The sequence below is a fragment of the Mesoplodon bidens genome (genome assembly GCF_964165515.1).
Source record: "Mesoplodon bidens genome assembly, chromosome: 1".
NCBI lineage: Eukaryota > Metazoa > Chordata > Mammalia > Artiodactyla > Ziphiidae > Mesoplodon > Mesoplodon bidens.
The window spans coordinates 13,757,642-13,776,514 of NC_138176.1; the positions used below are offsets into that span (position 1 = coordinate 13,757,642).

The 18,873-nt window shown below is 37.2% G+C and overlaps 1 protein-coding gene across 1 annotated transcript in view; it reads left to right on the forward strand.

The window, feature by feature from the left end:
• RAB11FIP2 (RAB11 family interacting protein 2) overlaps positions 1-18,660 on the forward strand; it is a 41,716-nt gene extending 23,056 nt beyond the window's left edge. The window contains exons 4-5 of the mRNA XM_081243743.1: positions 8,220-8,265; positions 14,285-18,660. Coding sequence (XP_081099869.1) covers positions 8,220-8,265; positions 14,285-14,512 — 274 coding nt within the window. The 3' untranslated portion in view covers positions 14,513-18,660. The remainder of the gene's footprint in view (positions 1-8,219; positions 8,266-14,284) is intronic.
• Positions 18,661-18,873: the final 213 nt, after the last annotated feature.

The following is an 18,873-nucleotide window of genomic DNA, read 5'->3' on the forward strand; positions in this document are numbered from 1 at the left end:
GGTGTGCGTTCATCTTTATAGTATCATACAGAGTATTTCTGCTGCCCTAAAAATCTTTTGTGCTCTGCCTATTGACTGGTCCCTCCCCCCAAACCCTTGGAAACTGCTGATGTTTTTACTGTCTCCATAGTTTTTGCCTTTTCCAGAATGTCATATAGTTGGAATCATACAGTCTGTAGCCTTTTCAGATTGGCTTCTTTCACTAAGTAATACGCATTTAAGGTTCCTCCATGTCTTTTCATGGTTTGAGAGTTCATTCTTTTTTTAAGCACTGGATAATATTCCATTGTCTGGATGTACTAGTGTATCCATTTACCTACTGAAGGACATCTTGGGTGCTTGCAAGTTTTGGCAGTTATGAATAAAGCTTCTATAAACATTTGTGTGTAGGTTTTTGTGTGGACATAAATTTCAGCTCCTTTGGGTAAATACCATGGAGTGCAATGGCTGGATCCTATGGTACAAGTTCCTGTTGCTCCATATTTTGTCAGCATTAGGTGGTGTCAGTGTTGCGGATTTTGGCCATGGCAGTAGGTGTGTGGTGGTATCTCGTTTTAATTTGCTTTTCCTTGATATCATATGATGTGGAACACCTTTTTATGCCTATTGCCATCTGTATATCTCTGTATCTGTTGGGATCTTTGGCCCATTTTTAAATTGGACTTTTTTTCTTATTGTTTACTTTTAAGAGTTCTTTGTATATTTTGGGTAACAGTCCTTTATCAGATATGTCTTTTTCATATATCTTCTCCCAGTCTGTGGCTTGTCTTTTCATTCTATTTAACAGTGTTCTTCGCGCAGCAGAAATTTTTAATTTTAATGAAGTCCAGCTTATAAATTCTTTGTTTCGTGGATCCTGCCTTTGGTGTTGTATCTAAAAAAGTATTACCATACCCAAGATCATCTACAATTTTCTCTGTGTTATCTTCTAGGAGTTTTATAGTTTTGTGGTTTACATTGGGGTCTGTGATCAATTTTGAGTTGATTTTTATGTAAGGTCTGTATTTAGGTTCATATATCTGACACTGGAATAGCATTTCGTCATACAAAACATTCCATTTTAACTCTCTTTTAATCCTAATTCTTTGAAATAGGTGGTGAAATTTCTATTTCTTGATTAAAAATAAAATATGAAATTTAGAGCAGTTTAATAGGTTGTACCTGGGTACTGGGTGGTGGGCAGGAGGTTTGGAAAGATAAATATAGTCAAGCCCAATAGGCTTTGAAAGCCGGGCTAAGAAATTTTGTTATTGTTCCAGAGGAAGGTGGAGGCCAGAAGTTTTTTGTTTGTTTGTTTGTTTGTTTGTTTGTTTTGCGGTACGCGGGCCTCTCACTGTTGTGGCCTCTCTTGTTGCGGAGCACAGGCTCCGGACGAGCAGGCTCAGTGGCCATGGCTCACGGGCCCAGCTGCTCCGCGGCATGTGGGATCTTCCCGGACCAGGGTACGAACCCGCATCCCCTGCATCGGCAGGCGCACTCTCAACCACTGCGCCACCAGCGAAGCCCCAGAAGTTTTTTGACAGAAGAATAGTGAGGTTAGACTTTAGCTTTAGAATGTCCTACCCAGCCATGTTGCATAGGCCGGATGGGACAAAGGAGGAGTGACAGAGACTGAGAGGAGGCTATTACAGCAGTCCGGGCTGTTATAGTCTAGGTGGTCATGTGGTCTTGTGAGCAGAAAGGTAGCTGTGAAGATGAGTAGTGAGGAAACAATGAGAGATCCATGTCCAGAAGCTGAATGGGGAGAATCTGGCAGCTTATTGATGAGGTGTACAAGCTGGAGGCTGGAGTCAGGGGTGCCTCTGAGGCTTCACCTTTGGTGACCAGGAGACTGGTTGTACCAGAAGGAAGAAGCAGACAGAATTGATAGAAAAGTCAAGATGATGATTGGTTTGGGAGAACTTTGAGGTAAGTTAAGTGCAGGTAAGATATCCAGTCTGAGACTTTAAACAGACATTTGTAAAGGGGGTATTGCAAAGGATAAAGTGATTGTGGTTGAAGATCAAAGATTTAGCAGTCATCCGTCCATATAGTGGTGGCAGTTGAAGTAGTGATTTCCAAGGTAGAGTGGAAAAAGAGGTTTGAAAACAGAACATTAAGAAATAGCTAGTGTTTCCCACCTAGGGTGAAACGGGGAAGAAGACAGGTAATCAGAAACATGGGAGAAAATTTAGGCCACCACATATCACAGAGGGGGAGAGTCTCAGAAAGAACAGTCATCAAAGGGAGCTGAGAGGTTAAAGAGGATGAGGCTGTTACCTTAAGTAAAAATCGTTTGTTGGCCGTGAGTGTCGGTGGCGGGGGGATGTGTTTCAGGTTATAGAAGGTGAAGCAGTGAAGTAACGAAGACAGCAGGAGTTAACTTGGGAGGGACCTGGGAGGGATTAGAGATGGCAAATAAAAGTGGTGGAACATCTGAGGGGTAATGGACTATGAGTATGCTCTGGTGAGACAGGTGAGGACATACAAACAGGTTAGGAAACAATTGGGGTGACAGTGGGGGTCCACAGAGCAGGTCTGATGGGGTGAGGGAGTGGGAGAATCGGAAGGTGAGATGGATCAGATGGAATTCCAGTTGGATGAGATCTTACTGTGAGTGATCGCATCCCACCTTATTGATTACTGTTCCTCAGTTGAGAGAAACTCTGTTTGTGAAAATGCGTTATAAATTGTAAGGCGGTGTATAAACGTGCAGCGGTACTATTCAAATCCCAGTCACTTCAGTTATACCATTTCAAAACTGCAGTTTCTCTTTGGCTTCCTTTCTTTCTCTCCTATTTTTAATTATTAAGTGAATAGTTTTTGGCATTTATTATATACTCTTGTATCAGTTCAAGTCCTAGCAGGAAACAAGTGACACACTCAAAACGAGTAATTGAAGAAGGTTTAGTGAAGATATAATTTATAGAGGGGTGGCTAGGGTTAGGACACCAAGGAAGGGATAGTAGAGTACTAGGGACCAGCAGTATCCGGAAGGGACTGCCATGCTTAGGTGCGAAGGAACAGCCGTGGCTGTCTGTACAGAAGCTACTGGCAAAGCTGCAGTGCAGCAGGGGGACTGAAGAGGTTGGTAGGATGGGGCTGGAATACATACCCTGTCTCCCCTTCTTTCTGTCCTCCAGTCTCTTGCAGGTGCCTCCCAGCGGCAGAGCACAACTGGAAGCCAGTGGGCAAGGGGACCCAGGCGCTGCCCTTTCCAGAGGTCAGCCTTCTGGGGTGCAGGGAGGGGCAGAACGGAGCAGGAGAGGCAAAGAGGAAAAAATTCAATACCTGTTGCTTTTCAGCCTTCGTTCTGTCTCTTTAAGATTGTCTAAGTCTTGCACGTTTCTTAGTCATTCTGACTGGAAGAATCCTCAGGGAATTGTGTTGGCCTCCTTGAAACCAGCTGTCTCTGAGCTCCCAGTAGGACTGAGGAGGTTGGAACCCCCGTGTGGGAGAGGTGCAGTTGATGGCTAAAGAGCTTGGATGGTGGTCTTTGGCTGCTTTTCTTTGAATCCTGACTCTGCCCCTTAGTAACTGTGTTACCTTGAGCAAGCTTCTTGACTTTGCTGTGTCTGTTTCCTCTTCTGTAATTCACATTGTAAGATTGTTCAAGGATTAAGTGGGTTAACATGCAAAGTCCTCACAAAGGTGCTTGGTACCATGGTTCAAGTCCAGTAATACCAGTCGTTGCTAGGCCGGTGTCATTACTCTCTGCCCTTGCTTCGCTGTAAATGGTGTATTTTTCTTTTCTTCTTTTCAGACTCATTAACAGTTTTGTATTATGTTATAGTTCTCAGTTTACACCCCTCCCCCTCAACTACATTTGTCACCAGAGTGAAGCTCCAGGTCTCCAGAGCCCACTCTGCCAGCTAAACAAGAAGATCAGTAGGATACTCTCCTTTGAAAAGAATTAATGTCCGAAGTTCTTCTGTGATAAAGTTATACTTATTTCCTATACACCATAAGAAATTCAATGGTGTTTAAGAACGTTACTCCTCCACTCTGCTTTCCTCTCTTTGCCCCACCTCCCAGACAAGCAGGACACCTCCTGAATTTTGCAAATAACTTGAATTGACTTATTAAATACAAAATGAGTCAAGTTGTAGGCCAAAGTGGACTTAGCTTTATAATTCCAGCAGTAACAGGGCTTGGAAAGAGGTATCATGGAAGATGTAATAACAGTTGCTTTTAAATGCCTTGGAAAGAACTTCAGGTGTTGTTACGTGACTTCTCCTTGAAAGATTTAAAATCCTAGAGCCAGGAATGTACACAGTTTGCATTGTGTTATACTGACAAGGCAGCTAGTTAATCAGTTTTAGTAGATCTTTGTTCTTCTGTGGGCTTTTTTTTGTCATGAGGGACTTTTCCACTGTTAATAGTCGCTTCCCTTTCTTAGGTATTCTTGCTCCAAAAGAGAGCAAAAAGAGTTTTAAAAAGAGAAAAGGAAGGACGTAGAAGAAAACTCTGATCACTGACAAATGCTTTAGTGATTTCTGTAGTGGTCAGTTTTATCACTTTATAAATGTAGGTTTGCTTTTCTGGCTTATCTGTGGAAGACTAGTCCATAGCAGAAATTGAAGGACAGTTTCTCAAGTTTCACCAATTTACTTAGTATTTATCCTAACTTCAACGTAAATTAATGTGACGTTATTGAAGAGATACTAATGATTCCTTGAAATACATTTGAGTACTGTTAATTTTAAAACTTAGAATTTACCAGGAAAAATTCTTTAAAATTTGGAAATATCACAAGGTAAAAAATCAGGTTTTATTAAACCTAAAGACTTCAGAATGTTAAGGTGAAGCATTTTATTAGTTTAAACTGTTTTTAAAAATATGAATTTAAAAATATTTTTCTCAGTCTCAAAGTTACTTTAGAACCCTCTGCTGCCACCAAACTCTTTCAGTTCTGATTTCAAAAATTAAATTTTTTGAATTCTGAAGTTTAAATTTGTGTAGACTTTTTCAGTGTGAGCGTGTCTAAGTTTATTTTGATACCTGATTAAAAACACCATTTTCCTTAACCTGTCAACAACTCAGCTGAGCAGACTACATCATTCAGTATCTTGTCTGACCTGCGGAAGCAGTCCAGAAAGAAAGACAGCACAGATTGGTGCCACACTTCGACAGAGACATTTTTCCCCAAGCAAATTCATCCAGTTCAGTTAACTTTTTTTCCCCACTTAAGGACAGATCAAAAAAAAAGCAGCTGTAAATGACTGAGTTGGTCATGTATTTGACACGTCAGTTTGTGAATATAAAGCCGAACACAGGGGCGGGGTTCTGCCTTTAGATTCCAGACAATGGCCAGTACCAGAGCCCTGGCCTCAGATCGCTGCACTGGGCTGCTGGGGAGTGTGGGCGAGCTTAGGTTACACTCAGGTGCGGTGGCAGAGAGCTGGGGCTCGCTGTGCTCTGTACCTCTTTCCCTTACAGTTGTGACCATTCTTGAGAATTCTCAGGCACTTGGCAGGTTGTCACTGAGTTTCACTTTAGCCCCATAGGCTAAAGCCGTTGGGTAGTACATATGGTTAGGTTCGTGATTTTGATAAAATTTTTGTCCTAAATGTCTGTTCCTTCAAAACTCTTATTACGATAAATATAATACCAGCATTTCGATTTCTCAGTTCAATAATTTCTTCCTGAGACCTATACTGAACTTTGTACAATCATAATACTGTTTATTCTTCTCGGATGTGACAGGATAGATCTGAAACATCTAAATAACATTTATGAGAGATTAAATTTGTCAAAAATGGCCTGTTGCTCTGTGGATCAGCTCTAAGAGCCTCATCTTCTGCATGACAACCCTTCAAGGGCTCCTTCCCATCCCGCTGCCTGTGTGCCAGTCTGCTCCGCGTCCTGCAGTGGCACCGCCGTCCGGCAGCCCCAGACAGCATGTGTCTTCAGAGTCCTTTTTCTCTGGCCTGCTGAACCTAACCGTCATGTAATTTTAAGTTCTACTGTTTCTTTGACTTAGTAGACCTTCCTTGACTAATGCTGTGATGGAACGTTTCCTTCCTCTGGGTGGTCTAAGAATTTAACTCGCAGGGGTGCTCTCCCCCTACAAGGGCACCTCGCCTGTGTGCTTACTCAAAACATCAGATTAATCCACACGTCCTGTGTGTTCAGGGCTTCCGCAGTGTGGCCTGTGCTCACTGGGCAGATCTGTGAGCAGAAAACAGGGCTAGGACTGTGTCACCTCCAACACTCATCCACTGGACAACCTCACACAAGCTACCTAACCCCTCTGTGATTCATTTCCTTCTTTTGAAAATGAAGATCATACCTACCTTAAGGGTTATGAGGATTAAATGAGTTAATTTGGGTAAAGTGCTTAGCACAGTATCTGGCACTTTTTAAGTGCTATGCAGATGTTTATTAAATAAAATAACTTACTGAGTGTGCTGAGTGTTTTACATGCGGTCAACTCATTTAATCTTCCCAGTAGTCTTACATGGTAGATCCTGTTACCATCCCCATTTTACAGAGGAAGGAACCCAGACACACTCAAAGGCAAGTAAGTAGAGGGCAGAACCAGGATTTGAGTTCACACCACCTGGTTCCAGGGCCCTCGAGCACTTCTCTGCCCGTAACCAGTACGGAGTGCCGTTACACCGAATGTAAATCAGTTTGTCCTCGAGAATGTCACAGTCGGATGGAGAGAGATGCAGCAGAATGCGTTTCTTGACCTATTAGAGAGCAACATGCTGTGAGATCACGGGGCAGGGAGACGTTAGTCCCACTGGTCCCTGGTGTTGACCTCCTTGGGCCGAAAATCAGGGAGGCTGAGAACCCTGCGTGTTATCAGCTGCTCCCCCGGCACTCTAGGCCTAGGGCTACCACATGATAATGTATTGGGGGTTTGTATTTGTTTTCTTTTAAGCCACTTTTCTGTCAGGCTTTTGAGACCTTGCCAGTACAGTGACTCTAGTCTGGGACCATACAGAACACCATAAAGACGGTGAGGTACAGGGAATGAGAAAATGTGTCAGCCGAGTCGGCCTGTAAATGGTGCATCATAGGTATTTAAAACATGTTTCAATCTTCCCTACCACGTCACCCAACTCTACTGAAATACCAAATTAATCCACAGGACTTCTAGGTAGAAAAAGTCAGCAACCGGTTCTGGAAGCTAGTACTACAAATCTTAGTCATAACAAACAAAACCTTGGATATGTGAGAAATTCTCTTGAGGTGGTTGTACATGCCTGCATGCCCTGTAGATTTACAGCTGGGGATGTGTACTTGTAATAATAGATAACTTTGCAGTGTCCAGACTTTTTGTGCATACAGTCAAAAGTTTTAAAAGTGAATTTCTTCAAAGGATTCCAGTTATTTGGCTGATAAAGCACAGCTAATGAAAAAATATATTTTACAGTTGTCTTTTTTTGGAATAAAAAGGCTCCTAGGACAGTAATGCTTTGTAGAGGTTCTAATGGCTAATACTCTTAAGTGCCGGGTAAAAATTAAACTTGAATAGCAACGATGAAATATTTACTCACCAGATGGCTTTGAAGTTTAGCTGCTTTTTGGTTCCAGTCCCCTTCCTAATGGACATGTTTCAAAGAAGAAAACGATTATAGCATTCAGCTGTGATGTTTTCGTCCGTCCTCTGTGCATGCAAGAAATCCATTTTGTTTTGGTCCATTTGGGTATTTAAATTTTGAAGACCAGCTACTTAGAAATTCATTAATGACAGAAATGGTTCACACAGCTCCGAATTCATTCTCCTTGATAGGATAACATTTAAAGGTTAATTTTTCTAATTCCTATAGAAATAATTGTTTTAAAAGATTGCTTCAACTCTTTTAGTCTACAGTCTTCCCAACCTAAATTTATTTAAGTCTGTATAGTTTTATATCAGAAGGCCTAAGGTAAGTGAGTGTGTGTATATAAAATGAATAATAACATTATAGAATTTAATTTTATAAAGTATCTCACTAGGTAAAATCGCTTATATTGAAAGATGTTTAGAAACTACATGTTAGAGGTACAGTTCTTCAGTTCTAATAATACTGAAGGGTTTTCCTTCAAAGTTTAAAATTGTAGCTGCTTCAGAATGTTCAGTAAATATTGTTTTTCTTTTACATCCTGGATTAAATTTCACTCACTCAGGTAATATAGGAGTTAAGAAATTGTTATTGCAATGTTGGTTAAAATGTTCTGTTTTTATGTTTCCTCCCATGTGTACTATGATACGCTTTTAACATTTATGTTTGTCTTTTATTGCTCAGTTTTCATATGAATCCGACAAGTAATGAAGACCTCAGGAAAATCCTGGTAAGTTGCAGAGGGGGTTAGAGAATTACCCAAAACCAAGCGACAAGCTGTCTTTCTGTCTGGGGCACATTTCTAAAAAGGCCTCCGTCTCCTTGAATCCCTCAGTTACCCACAGATTATAGCTTAGTGTGATGATTTAGGGAGAAAGAAAAAAAGCAAAATCCAAACTTTATCTTTAATATACCATAGGGTGTGACTTATGTATGATCTATGGAAGTGTACGCAAACATAGTTATAATTGAAGCCAATTTAGAATATACAGGTTTTGTTTGCAGACTGTTTAAAAATCGATATGAAAGCTGTATGTCACGTCAACATTATAGTTGTGAAATAAGAGCATGTGGAGAAAGTGGCATTTTGTTACTGTTGTAAATCAGGTTGAGGGGAGAATAAACCTGCTTGTGAACATTTAACAGTAGGAAGAGCTTCCTGGCCAGAGACCCATTTAACCAGGAGTGTGTGTGAAAGATCCTTTAGGACACTTACCTTCCAAGTCAGAACAAAACCAAATATATTAACAGGCTTCGTAGCGACCAGCTAAATTAACTCACAGATCTTGCAAGGATTATTCAGATATCTTAACTTCATTTCATTGTTATTTGAAGTCTAGTTTTCAACCTCTGTTCCGAGTTCCAGTACATCTTCAGTCTATTCTAAATACTATACTAAGCCCGGAGAGAATAAGTTGCTTTACAAAAATATGAGCACATGTCTTGGTAGGAAACTAAATTCTCACTGAATAGCAGAAATAGAGCCTTTATTCCAAGGGGCTGGTGGTTGCTGTTTCAACCATCTGTCCTTAATGTGTGTGATCCAGATGTATAATAAGAATTTTTCGAAGCAATAACCTATCACAATCTTCTGTGGTGTGATAGGCTGAGAAGAAACCATGGTGTTGTGTAAACCATTCTAAATGCAGTCATTTGTCTTTAAAATGGTAGAAAACATTATAGAGGCAGAGGACTCTGTACTGTGTTTTTGCCGTTTTAATGTACATGATGTGTACGTTTTGATGTTTCATAAATACTCAAAAGTCTTTATATTATGGCAGACTGGCGAGAAACGTCAGAATATATGAAGTCAGCCTTTGATCAGATAGTAAAATGAATTCTATCAGGCGGTTACTTAATCTCAAACAAAATGCGACATCAAAAAATCGATTTAATGTGCAGCTATTGTTTATTAAGTAACCTTAATTACAATTTCTATGTGCTTGTAAATGTACTTTTCCAAAGCTTGTAATTTATTGCTGTAAAAGCATCCTTAGAATTCTTTAAAGAAATAAAATGTGAAAATTGTTTTAGTTAAGGGATTTAAAGGTGATAAAAGAATCCTTGATGTGTGATTGTTTTTCTCTGGAATACTAACTATTCTAAATGACAGTTAAAGGATTACTAGGTGTTGTTAATTTACTGCAAGATACAATTAAGAGGAGAAAGCTCATCCTCATACTGATCGTTATTGGAAAAAAGTATTTGAACAAGTTTTCTGTTGAAGATTTTAAGATGTTTGAAGTAATGTACCTTAAGTTCTTCAATAATAGCTGTCCACCGAGTTATATCTTTTTTCCCCTTCTGGACATAGTATTTTGTAATTAAGTTTGTCTGTCTTATATGCTCGTGCCAACACCTGTCTGTGAAAGCAGTGTTTAAACAGGAGCAGTAGCCAGTTGAAAGGGCAGTGTGAGCTCTTTAAGGCCTAATTAAGAACTGAAAGGGAGATGAAGGGAGTAGCACAGAAGATGTGAACGTAGCTGAGATGATATTCCCAGAGCAGAGTTCCTCATTAGAACAATAATGAGATGATCAGAGGATGCCAAGCCTTCATCTTATCTCTCTCTCTCTCCTCTAGTTGCCTTGGATGTCAGTTAGTACCCCACCAACATTTGGTTACCAGGACAACCTTTCTTTAAATCTTCGGTTATTTTGAGTCTTGATAATTTGCTTTTGTTGAAATTTAAATATCGTAAAAAAATATACATTTCCTAGTTTAAAAGGCTAGATTGTGAGTAAAGTAAAAATAGATCACTAGTAATTCTCAAAGTATTTTGCACAACTGTTATTTAAAATTCCACTTAGACAACTTAATGTAATAATTCTGTTCACTCACCCAACTCTTATTTTCTTATATCTGCATATGGAAATTTTGAACAGAGCTTGGGTAGGAATGAAAAAGGATTGGTTATGAAAGGGGAAGAGAGAAGAAAAATTTACATTAAATTTCAATATAAGAAGACATCTTAAAAACATATGTGCCATCTATATGGAGTGCTAGAGGAAAAACTGTTGAGTACTTGGGAGTCCCATGTTAGGTTATTTGAAGTCTTTACCAGTTTGGAAATTTCTCAACTTTAGTTTTTCTAAGAATAGTATTAAAAGTATCTTTTGAAAAAATAATTCATTTTTATATTTGCCTGAGAGTTTTCCTCTTTAAGCAAAATAATTTTTGTAACCAGAAAATATTTTAATTTCCTACTCTATTAGTTAATATTAATCTTTATTTTATTTGGAATTATATCAACAAACAGAAGGATAGATGTATTTATTGAGTATATTAGTCAATTTAAGAATCTTATGCCTAAAATTAGACGGTTTACATGATGTTCAAATATGGGATAAAATGTGGAACTAAGCATAAGACTGTTTTTAATTACTTTATATTCTTTTCCAGAATATAGTTTATAGTACATGTGTTTCTAAGATGTTTTTTTTTGCATAAAAACTTGATGCAGAAATTTGGGGTAAATTTTTCACATAAAAGGACAAATGGAAAATTTATTGAAAAGGTCAGAACTGTATTTCCAAGAAATCTGTTTATCCATAAGTATTAGATGGTTGTGAGGGGGAAAAATAAGCCAAATAATGGATTTGTATATTCTAGATCATGGCTTATATCTTAAGTGTTGAACAATATTGTGGGATAATAATTATTTTGAGAGATTAAATTTTAGATTGATTTGTATCATGGCATTAATTTAAACTCCTTATGTCAAAATAAGAATTTTTTGACATGTCTTTCATCCTCATTGTCTGTAGAGAAATGTTAAAAAATTACTTTAACTACATTCTCTGGTAGCACTGGTATAGTGTTAAATGTAACAATATAAATGATTTTCTAACTGCATATTATCACTTAATTAGTTTGGAGAAATCAGTTCGTATATGTATAATTTGATTAAGAGAGGCCCAGTCTGATTGCTATTATTATGTTAAATTAAGAAAAAAAGTAAAACAATCAATTGGTAGTGAATCCCATTTAGTTTAATTTCATTAATCCCTGCAGTTCTCACAAGAACTGCTATTTTTCAGTAAATATTGTATTAGAAAAATGAAATCACATTAGTTGGACATAATCACTTTTTTAGAATGCAGTTCTGAAAAACCTCTTTGCAGACCAGGAGATGTTAGAGTTGAAAGGGACCTTAGAGAACATCTCATTTATCAGAGAAGGAAAGTGAGACTTAGGTGGGTTTCTGTCTCAAATTTGTGCAGAATTACTTAGGTTAAAGTAAGAAACTTTAGCTTATTATTATTATTTTTTTTTTTTTTGCGGTACGCGGGCCTCTCACTGTTGTGGCCTCTCCCCATTGCGGAGCACAGGCTCCGGACGCGCAGGCTCAACGGCCATGGCTCACGGGCCCAGCCGCTCCGCGGCATGTGGGATCTTCCCAGACCGGGGCACGAACCCGTGTCCCCTGCATCGGCAGGTGGACTCTCAACCACTGCGCCACCAGGGAAGCCCTAGCTTATTTTTAATTAATGTTTAAAATATACTTAGCTCTATGGGATGTCTTATCTTTTCTACAGAAACCTGCTGCGTATAATAAATGTCAATAGGAGTGTGTTTAGGAAAATCTAAGTTTTGTATCTCTAGACTACTTATGACCAATTAAACTAGTAAATATGTGTGTATACTTCTTCTAACAAAAAGTTAATTGATCTGAAAGAGAAGAGAATAAAAAGTAAACCAACACATATCTCCGGAATTGTCCTTTAGTTGTCGTAAAGCAATATTCTGAAATGTTTTGGGGGACAAAGGTAATCTATTCATAAAGTTGTATCTATATCCAGTTTCTAATGGTAAAATAAGTCATTTTTAAACTTCCTTTTAGCATCCTCTCTCTTCTGTTAATCTAGTAGAGGCTCCTCCTGACTTTTGTCTTTACTACTTAAATAGCTTTGTAACTAATCGCGGTCCCTCTAAATGATCTTACCCACTGCTGCCATTTTCCTAAAACTTAGCTTTAATCATCTTTCCTCTGTTTAGAAACCTTCAGTGGGCTTTCTGTTTCCCATAACACTAAGTGTGATAGTATCAGACATCCTTGATGGTCTGTTGGGAACCCACTGTTCCAGCCTCTCTCTCTGTGCCCGGTCCTGAACCTTATTTCCCAGCCGTGCTCCACAGATCACCCTTATTGGCCACTGTGCCTTGAACTTTGCTTCCTCCTTTGATCAAGCAGAGCCACTGCTTGAGATGCCCGTTACGCATTTCTGCCTGGCAAAATCTTTGAAGGCCTAGTGCAAGCTATATCTTCTCTGCAAAACCTGAGAGATTCTATGGATTGGAGAAGTTTTCAGCCAGGAATATTGTTTTGCCTTTATTCTAGAGAAGGGAGTGCTTGGGTAACACAAGCATCAAATTGGTATCTGTGCTCTAGCTTGTTTCTCTGGTGCAACAAAGTCATGGGCCTGGGGAGGAGGGGATAAAAAGTTACACTTTGGCTTTACTGATGAAAACTCCTGGATGCATAGCAAATTAAAATAGATCCTGAAAATGAATACAGACAAATTTAATTCTTATGACAAAAAAGGGGAAAAAAAGACCTTTCTACGTTTATCAGTCCTTGTTCTCCGTCCCCCACTGAATAGATTAGATACTATTAGTCCTTAAGAGCAAGGCCAATTTTCTCAGTATTTCAGTTTATTTTCTTTAAAGCCAAATGGAAATGTTTGGAAAGAAAGTGATGAAAACCATTTTAGGTTGTTGAATGTAGTGATAGAACTATGTATAAGAAGGCATGAAGATTGCTACTTTATATTTTGACATTATATTTTACATAATGAAACATCTAAATATTAAATAGATGATGCTACAGTGCACTTTAAATAGATGATGTTACAGTGCCTTTTTGATTAAATTTCTGAGAAATATTTTTCTTTTAATATTAGGATGCTTTGTAATAAAAATGAATTGAATCAATGCCTTTTTTTTTTGGTTTATGTTTGTACCTTTGTGTTAAGAGAATTTTCACCAATAGAATGAGGTTAAACAAAATAAAGTAAGTGAAATGGGAGAGAATGCAGATATACTAATCTTAAGTGTTAGCATGACTGTAGTTGAACTCTTGAGTTTCCTGACAACCAAGGCAAAAAGGGAAATAAAATAAATTGTACAAGTATTAGTACTAGGAGGAGAAAATAGACTAGTTACTCAGAGGAGAAAAGGTTCTATTTGCCTATAAGTTAAAACAGTAGTTACTCCCATGGAGCTTCTTATAAAGGATGCTCATGGATTTAGTTTTGAATGCCATCAACATTTCATAGCAAACTGGAGAAGCAGAGTTGATATTGCTGTTTCTTGTAACCATCTTCAATAAAAAGGTAAAGACGTAACATTAAACTACAGTTCAGCGGAAGCAATTCCACGAGGACTAAACTAATATCCAAATGTATAGTTTTCAGTAGCTTCTTATATTTCCTAAAGTTAATTCTTACAGATCTTTTGATTTTGTCTATTTTAATTATGTTTATTATTGAGCATTTTATCTCTTAACTTAATCTTAAATTACATGGTCAATTTCTTATATTTAAGAAGTTAGAGTTGTAATCAAGGCTTCGGTGTATCTGCTTTAGACCTTTCCTCAGAACTGGCTAGCCATTCTGTGGACTGTCACATTGGTTCTAGCCAAGGACAGAGAAGAGTTTGACGAGGGTTTGAAACAGTTGAACTTCAAAATAACTCATAATTTGCCCCTGATGTGCTGTCTATTAAAGTGACCGTCTTTATCCTACTCTAGGACAGCAACCCTTTTGATGCCACTGCAGGCTATCGTAGTCTGACCTATGAGGAGGTACTGCAGGAGCTGGTAAAACACAAAGAGCTCCTTAGGAGGAAAGACTCCCACATCCGGGAGCTGGAGGACTACATCGACAACCTCCTTGTAAGGGTGATGGAGGAGACGCCCAGTATTCTCAGAGTGCCGTACGAACCGTCCAGGAAAGCTGGCAAGTTCTCCACTAGTTAATAAGCCAATGGTACTGCATTTATAATTGGGGAAAAAAGAAAGGAAGAAAGAGAAAAAAAGGAAGAAAAGCTTGTTACTGAGAGAGACCGCGCTATCAGGTTTCATTACATACTCTCCTGCATTGTGAAGAACTGTTTCACCTGTAAATATTAGCAGGGACTAGCAAGAGTGACCTTTGAAGTGAGCTAAATAATTTAAACCTTTAAAGTGAAAATGGGCCAGATTCTCGTGAACAAGCAGTTCCTTAGGATTCACTTAGGTGCTGGTGCCGGCCCACTAATCTGCCATAGGCCTAGAAGTATCTTCAGAAGTACGTGACTTATTCCTCAGGAACAGATTTCTCATCAACAGAACTGATACTGTGGTTGGTTTCTCAGAAGTCAGTTTGTACAGATTTAGCTGCAGGAATACTGCTCATTATAAACACTACTCAAAAAACAGCTCATATTTTATATACATATATGTACGTGAATAGTCTGTTCATGTATCTTTGTATATAAAATACATGCATATACCTCATATATACATGTGTTTTTAGAACATTTAAAGACAACTGGTTGCCTCTAAAATTAGGATACCAATTAGGATTTCTTAATTTGAAAATGTATGTGTGCTCTATCAATGCAAAACAAATCATCATTGCTACTATAATGGTTTGTTACACAGAAGCTGCTTCAAATCACTCTTGACTATGTGAACCTTGGTTTCAAAATAAGCTGCTACTATATATTATTCCAGCGTCAAATCTTTTCTCTTTTTCCAAAAGTAATGATCTAAAGCCCCTTTTTAAAGAACGATGTGTTTTAGGAAACTTGATTAACCTTTCAACAGCATGAATTTCTTGAATTAATTTTTTATCTTAATATTTGAGTTTTGTTTGAGCTATAAGCGGAAGATAAGCAAATGTGATTTGTTGAGATTCTGAATGTCTTTAAAATATTCAGTACTAGCAAAGAAAATATTAGGAAGTTATATCTGAAGATAATTTGGAGGTGGGGGGAAGTAGGTGATCATTCTGATGCCTGATAACCCAAAGCAATGAACAAATTCTAGGAATGAAGAATTAGGCTTGGTTTCAAGTTACATAAATAATGGAACAGATGGTTGCATTTGGTTTCTGAACCAAAATAAGAGTTGCTAAAGGAGGGGCGAGTTTCTAGAATAGATCTTTACTGGCACGACATTTTACACTATTCTGCAGCCACCCTGTAAGAGTAAATCAATATTACAGAATTGTGTCAGCTTTGTTTTTTAAGTCTGCTCCCCAAAAATGTTGACTACTCTCACGAATTTTCTTTATATATTTGTACAGAATTAGTCTTTAAAGTGAAAACGATATAAAAATATTACTAATCATCTGCTGATTTTTTAACTTTAAAAGTCTGAAATCCATACTATGAAATACTGAATCTGTGTTTTCTAAAGGAAATCTAAGATGAAAAATTCACCTGTATATGGAGACATACAGTCCCCAATCTTTTACCAAATGCATTTCTGTCTAATATTTATCTCTGCTAAGACTTCATTGAGAGTTAAATACAAAGCACATATAATAGTTTTGCTCAGTTTAATATTTTGAATCAGATAATACTTGGCCAAGCTTATATTCACAAGTTAGAATCCCTTATTATTTGTATTTTTCTGAGTTTCTTCAGTTTTTCTATGAGAGCATAAATTTTGAAATTCTGAAAAATTTTCTGAAATACAAAAAATTAAATAATTTTTAATAGGAGACAAGGAGAAATAGCTTTCACCAACTTTTTCCTCCACTTCTAAATTTCTGTAAATAAGCCTCACAATCTGGTATAGAATTTTATTTTCCCATTTGAGGTCTTGGTAGTTCTTTTTAACATGGTGCCATTTTTAGTTAACATTTATTAAACGTTGCACAATTCTTAGTATTTGTTTTTTCTGTTAGTATCACTGAGGCTCTTCTTACACTTTTAAAAGTACAAAAATCCATGTGTTTGCAGTATTATGACATTATCTGCAGATATTTTAATATGCTTTGGCCAAATTTACTCTTTATAGAATGAACCACGATGCCAGTGTTGTACTGGGGATATGTTTTATGTAAATAGAGCTCATGAAAAAGTATGGTTAAGGGACTGCCATTCTTTTTATGAGGAAATTCATTTTTAAGGAGGATTCTTTGCCTGTATAAAAACTGTTAAGGATTAGACTTAGCCATACGTTAATGACTGGGTTATAACTGCATCAATATTTTTATCTTTAATTCTGAGACAAGAATTGTATTGAAAACTGAATCTGCATTTATCACTGCCCGCAATGTTCTCTTCCGATGTTTATGAACTTTCTTTCACTCGTGACCTGGAATCAAACTGACTATATATATATATATATATATATTCATAATCAATCGGTCAATATAAGGAACTAAAAACAAAAAGTAAAAATGAGTTCCTAAGTAAACATAACAGTGTTTCCTGTGTTTGTGGGCAGAAGTGCAAATAGAGTAGTTTTAATTTTTAGCGTTGTAGGAAAAAAGGCCAAAAGATCACATTAGTTTATTTTTGCAAACTATAACTTTTAAGTATTTTAATGGTATATTTTGTTAGTAACTTAGACAAGGAAATAAAACATATGTACTCATTAAATAACGTGCAGCACAATAGACTTATAGACAGAGTTTACTTTTGCTTTTATGCTTAAAAAAGGCATGCTCAAAAATATTTCCACCAATTAGAGGATTTTTTTAAATTGCAGAGTTTATAATAGTCTCAAACCTGTCTTAAGCTAACATACTTCTGTTACATAATTAAAAATATTTCTGCTAAGATCTTTTAAACAGTATAGTTTTACAACCAGCTCCCCTCCCAGTTCTAAAATTCAGCTTCAAAGTATTGAACATAACTGTCCTACCACTTAGGCTTCAGGTTCATTTATTAAATACCAGGGAATAAATCTTAGAATTGTATATAAAATGATGTGTCACCCATTCACAAAAAATATTTTAAGTATTGCTTTTTGCTGCTGTATTCTGCATTGAGCCTAGTTTTGCCATCCTCCCATGAATGTAGTATTATCCATAGATTATACGTAACTACATCTATTGCTTTTAGCAGTAAGTGAAGATTTCGTTGTAATTTTCCAGCTGTGAAAATGTTGCCTGTATTTAAAAGCGTTTCATGAATGGAAACCTAAGTAAAACTCAGCTCGCTAGTGACAGACTTGCTTTCCTCACATCCTTCACCAACTCCTCCGCCCTCACGCCCCACTGGCTACCACCCCCATAAGGGTGCTTATTCTTTAGCAAGGAGAATCTCAAAAAAAAAAAAAAAAAAAAAAAAAAAAGGGAAGTATTGCTGTCTTTAATATATCTAGAAATTTTTACACTAGAACTTTTTTTTTCCTCTTAGGTTTTTAGAAAAAGCAGCCTACCTTGGATTTGTAAAACAAGGTGAAACTTTCTGATGTCTGTGTGCTCATATGTCTTATAGATATGGTTGGTGTCACTTGTGTGTGTGTAAATGAAATATGAAGCATGCTCATTCCCTCGATCTCTTTGAAGTAAAAGGAAAAGGATCGCAGTGCTGCTGGTTCATGATTGTACATGGAAGGGTCTGTCAGCACACACTGAAAGCCCCCGTTTTCACAGATTTATAAGTTTAATAATCCAGATGCAATCATTGGAGGTATTTAATATGCAATAGGTAGCATCTTAACTAATTAATCTGCATAAGAAGGGTTTTCTGGTGTACTTAATAAGAAGTGTAGAAGCTCTGCAAGCATTAAACTGGAATTGACATTTTATTTCATTTATTTTCCATGTCAAAAAATACACTCTTAAAATGGAATTGAAGTCTGTAACAAATGATACATTTGGGCCTGTCAATCTTTGATCTTAGGGGTGGTTTGATTTTGTGGTACCAAAAGAAATGCTGCAGATCTAGAAATGTATGTATTTAGCAGGTATTTGAAAGATACAAGCGTTATTTATAACTGAAGAGTATTACACTTAGTAAAATGCTCTAGTAACTTGTATACATTTTTGCAGGTACAAACTCCGAAGTATGTAAGCATTATGTAACATGACAGTTGTATAATTTATGTAATCTGATGCATGAATCAGAATTTTTATATATGATTATTGGTTTATTATAGTTGATTAAAATGTTTAATCTTAATTTGGTGGTCATAATTTCTTATTGCAGATAAAACAGCATGAATATTCATTTGTACATGAGCCCTCCTTGTCTTTTAAAAATACAGTAGGATGCCTCTTATTATTTGATGTATGGCAGCAAGTATTCTGTAAGACCTACAAACTCACTTCACTACGAAAATAGTTTTGAAAAGTAAGGTTTAGCGTGGACACTGTTTAGCAGCCCTTTGTGTAT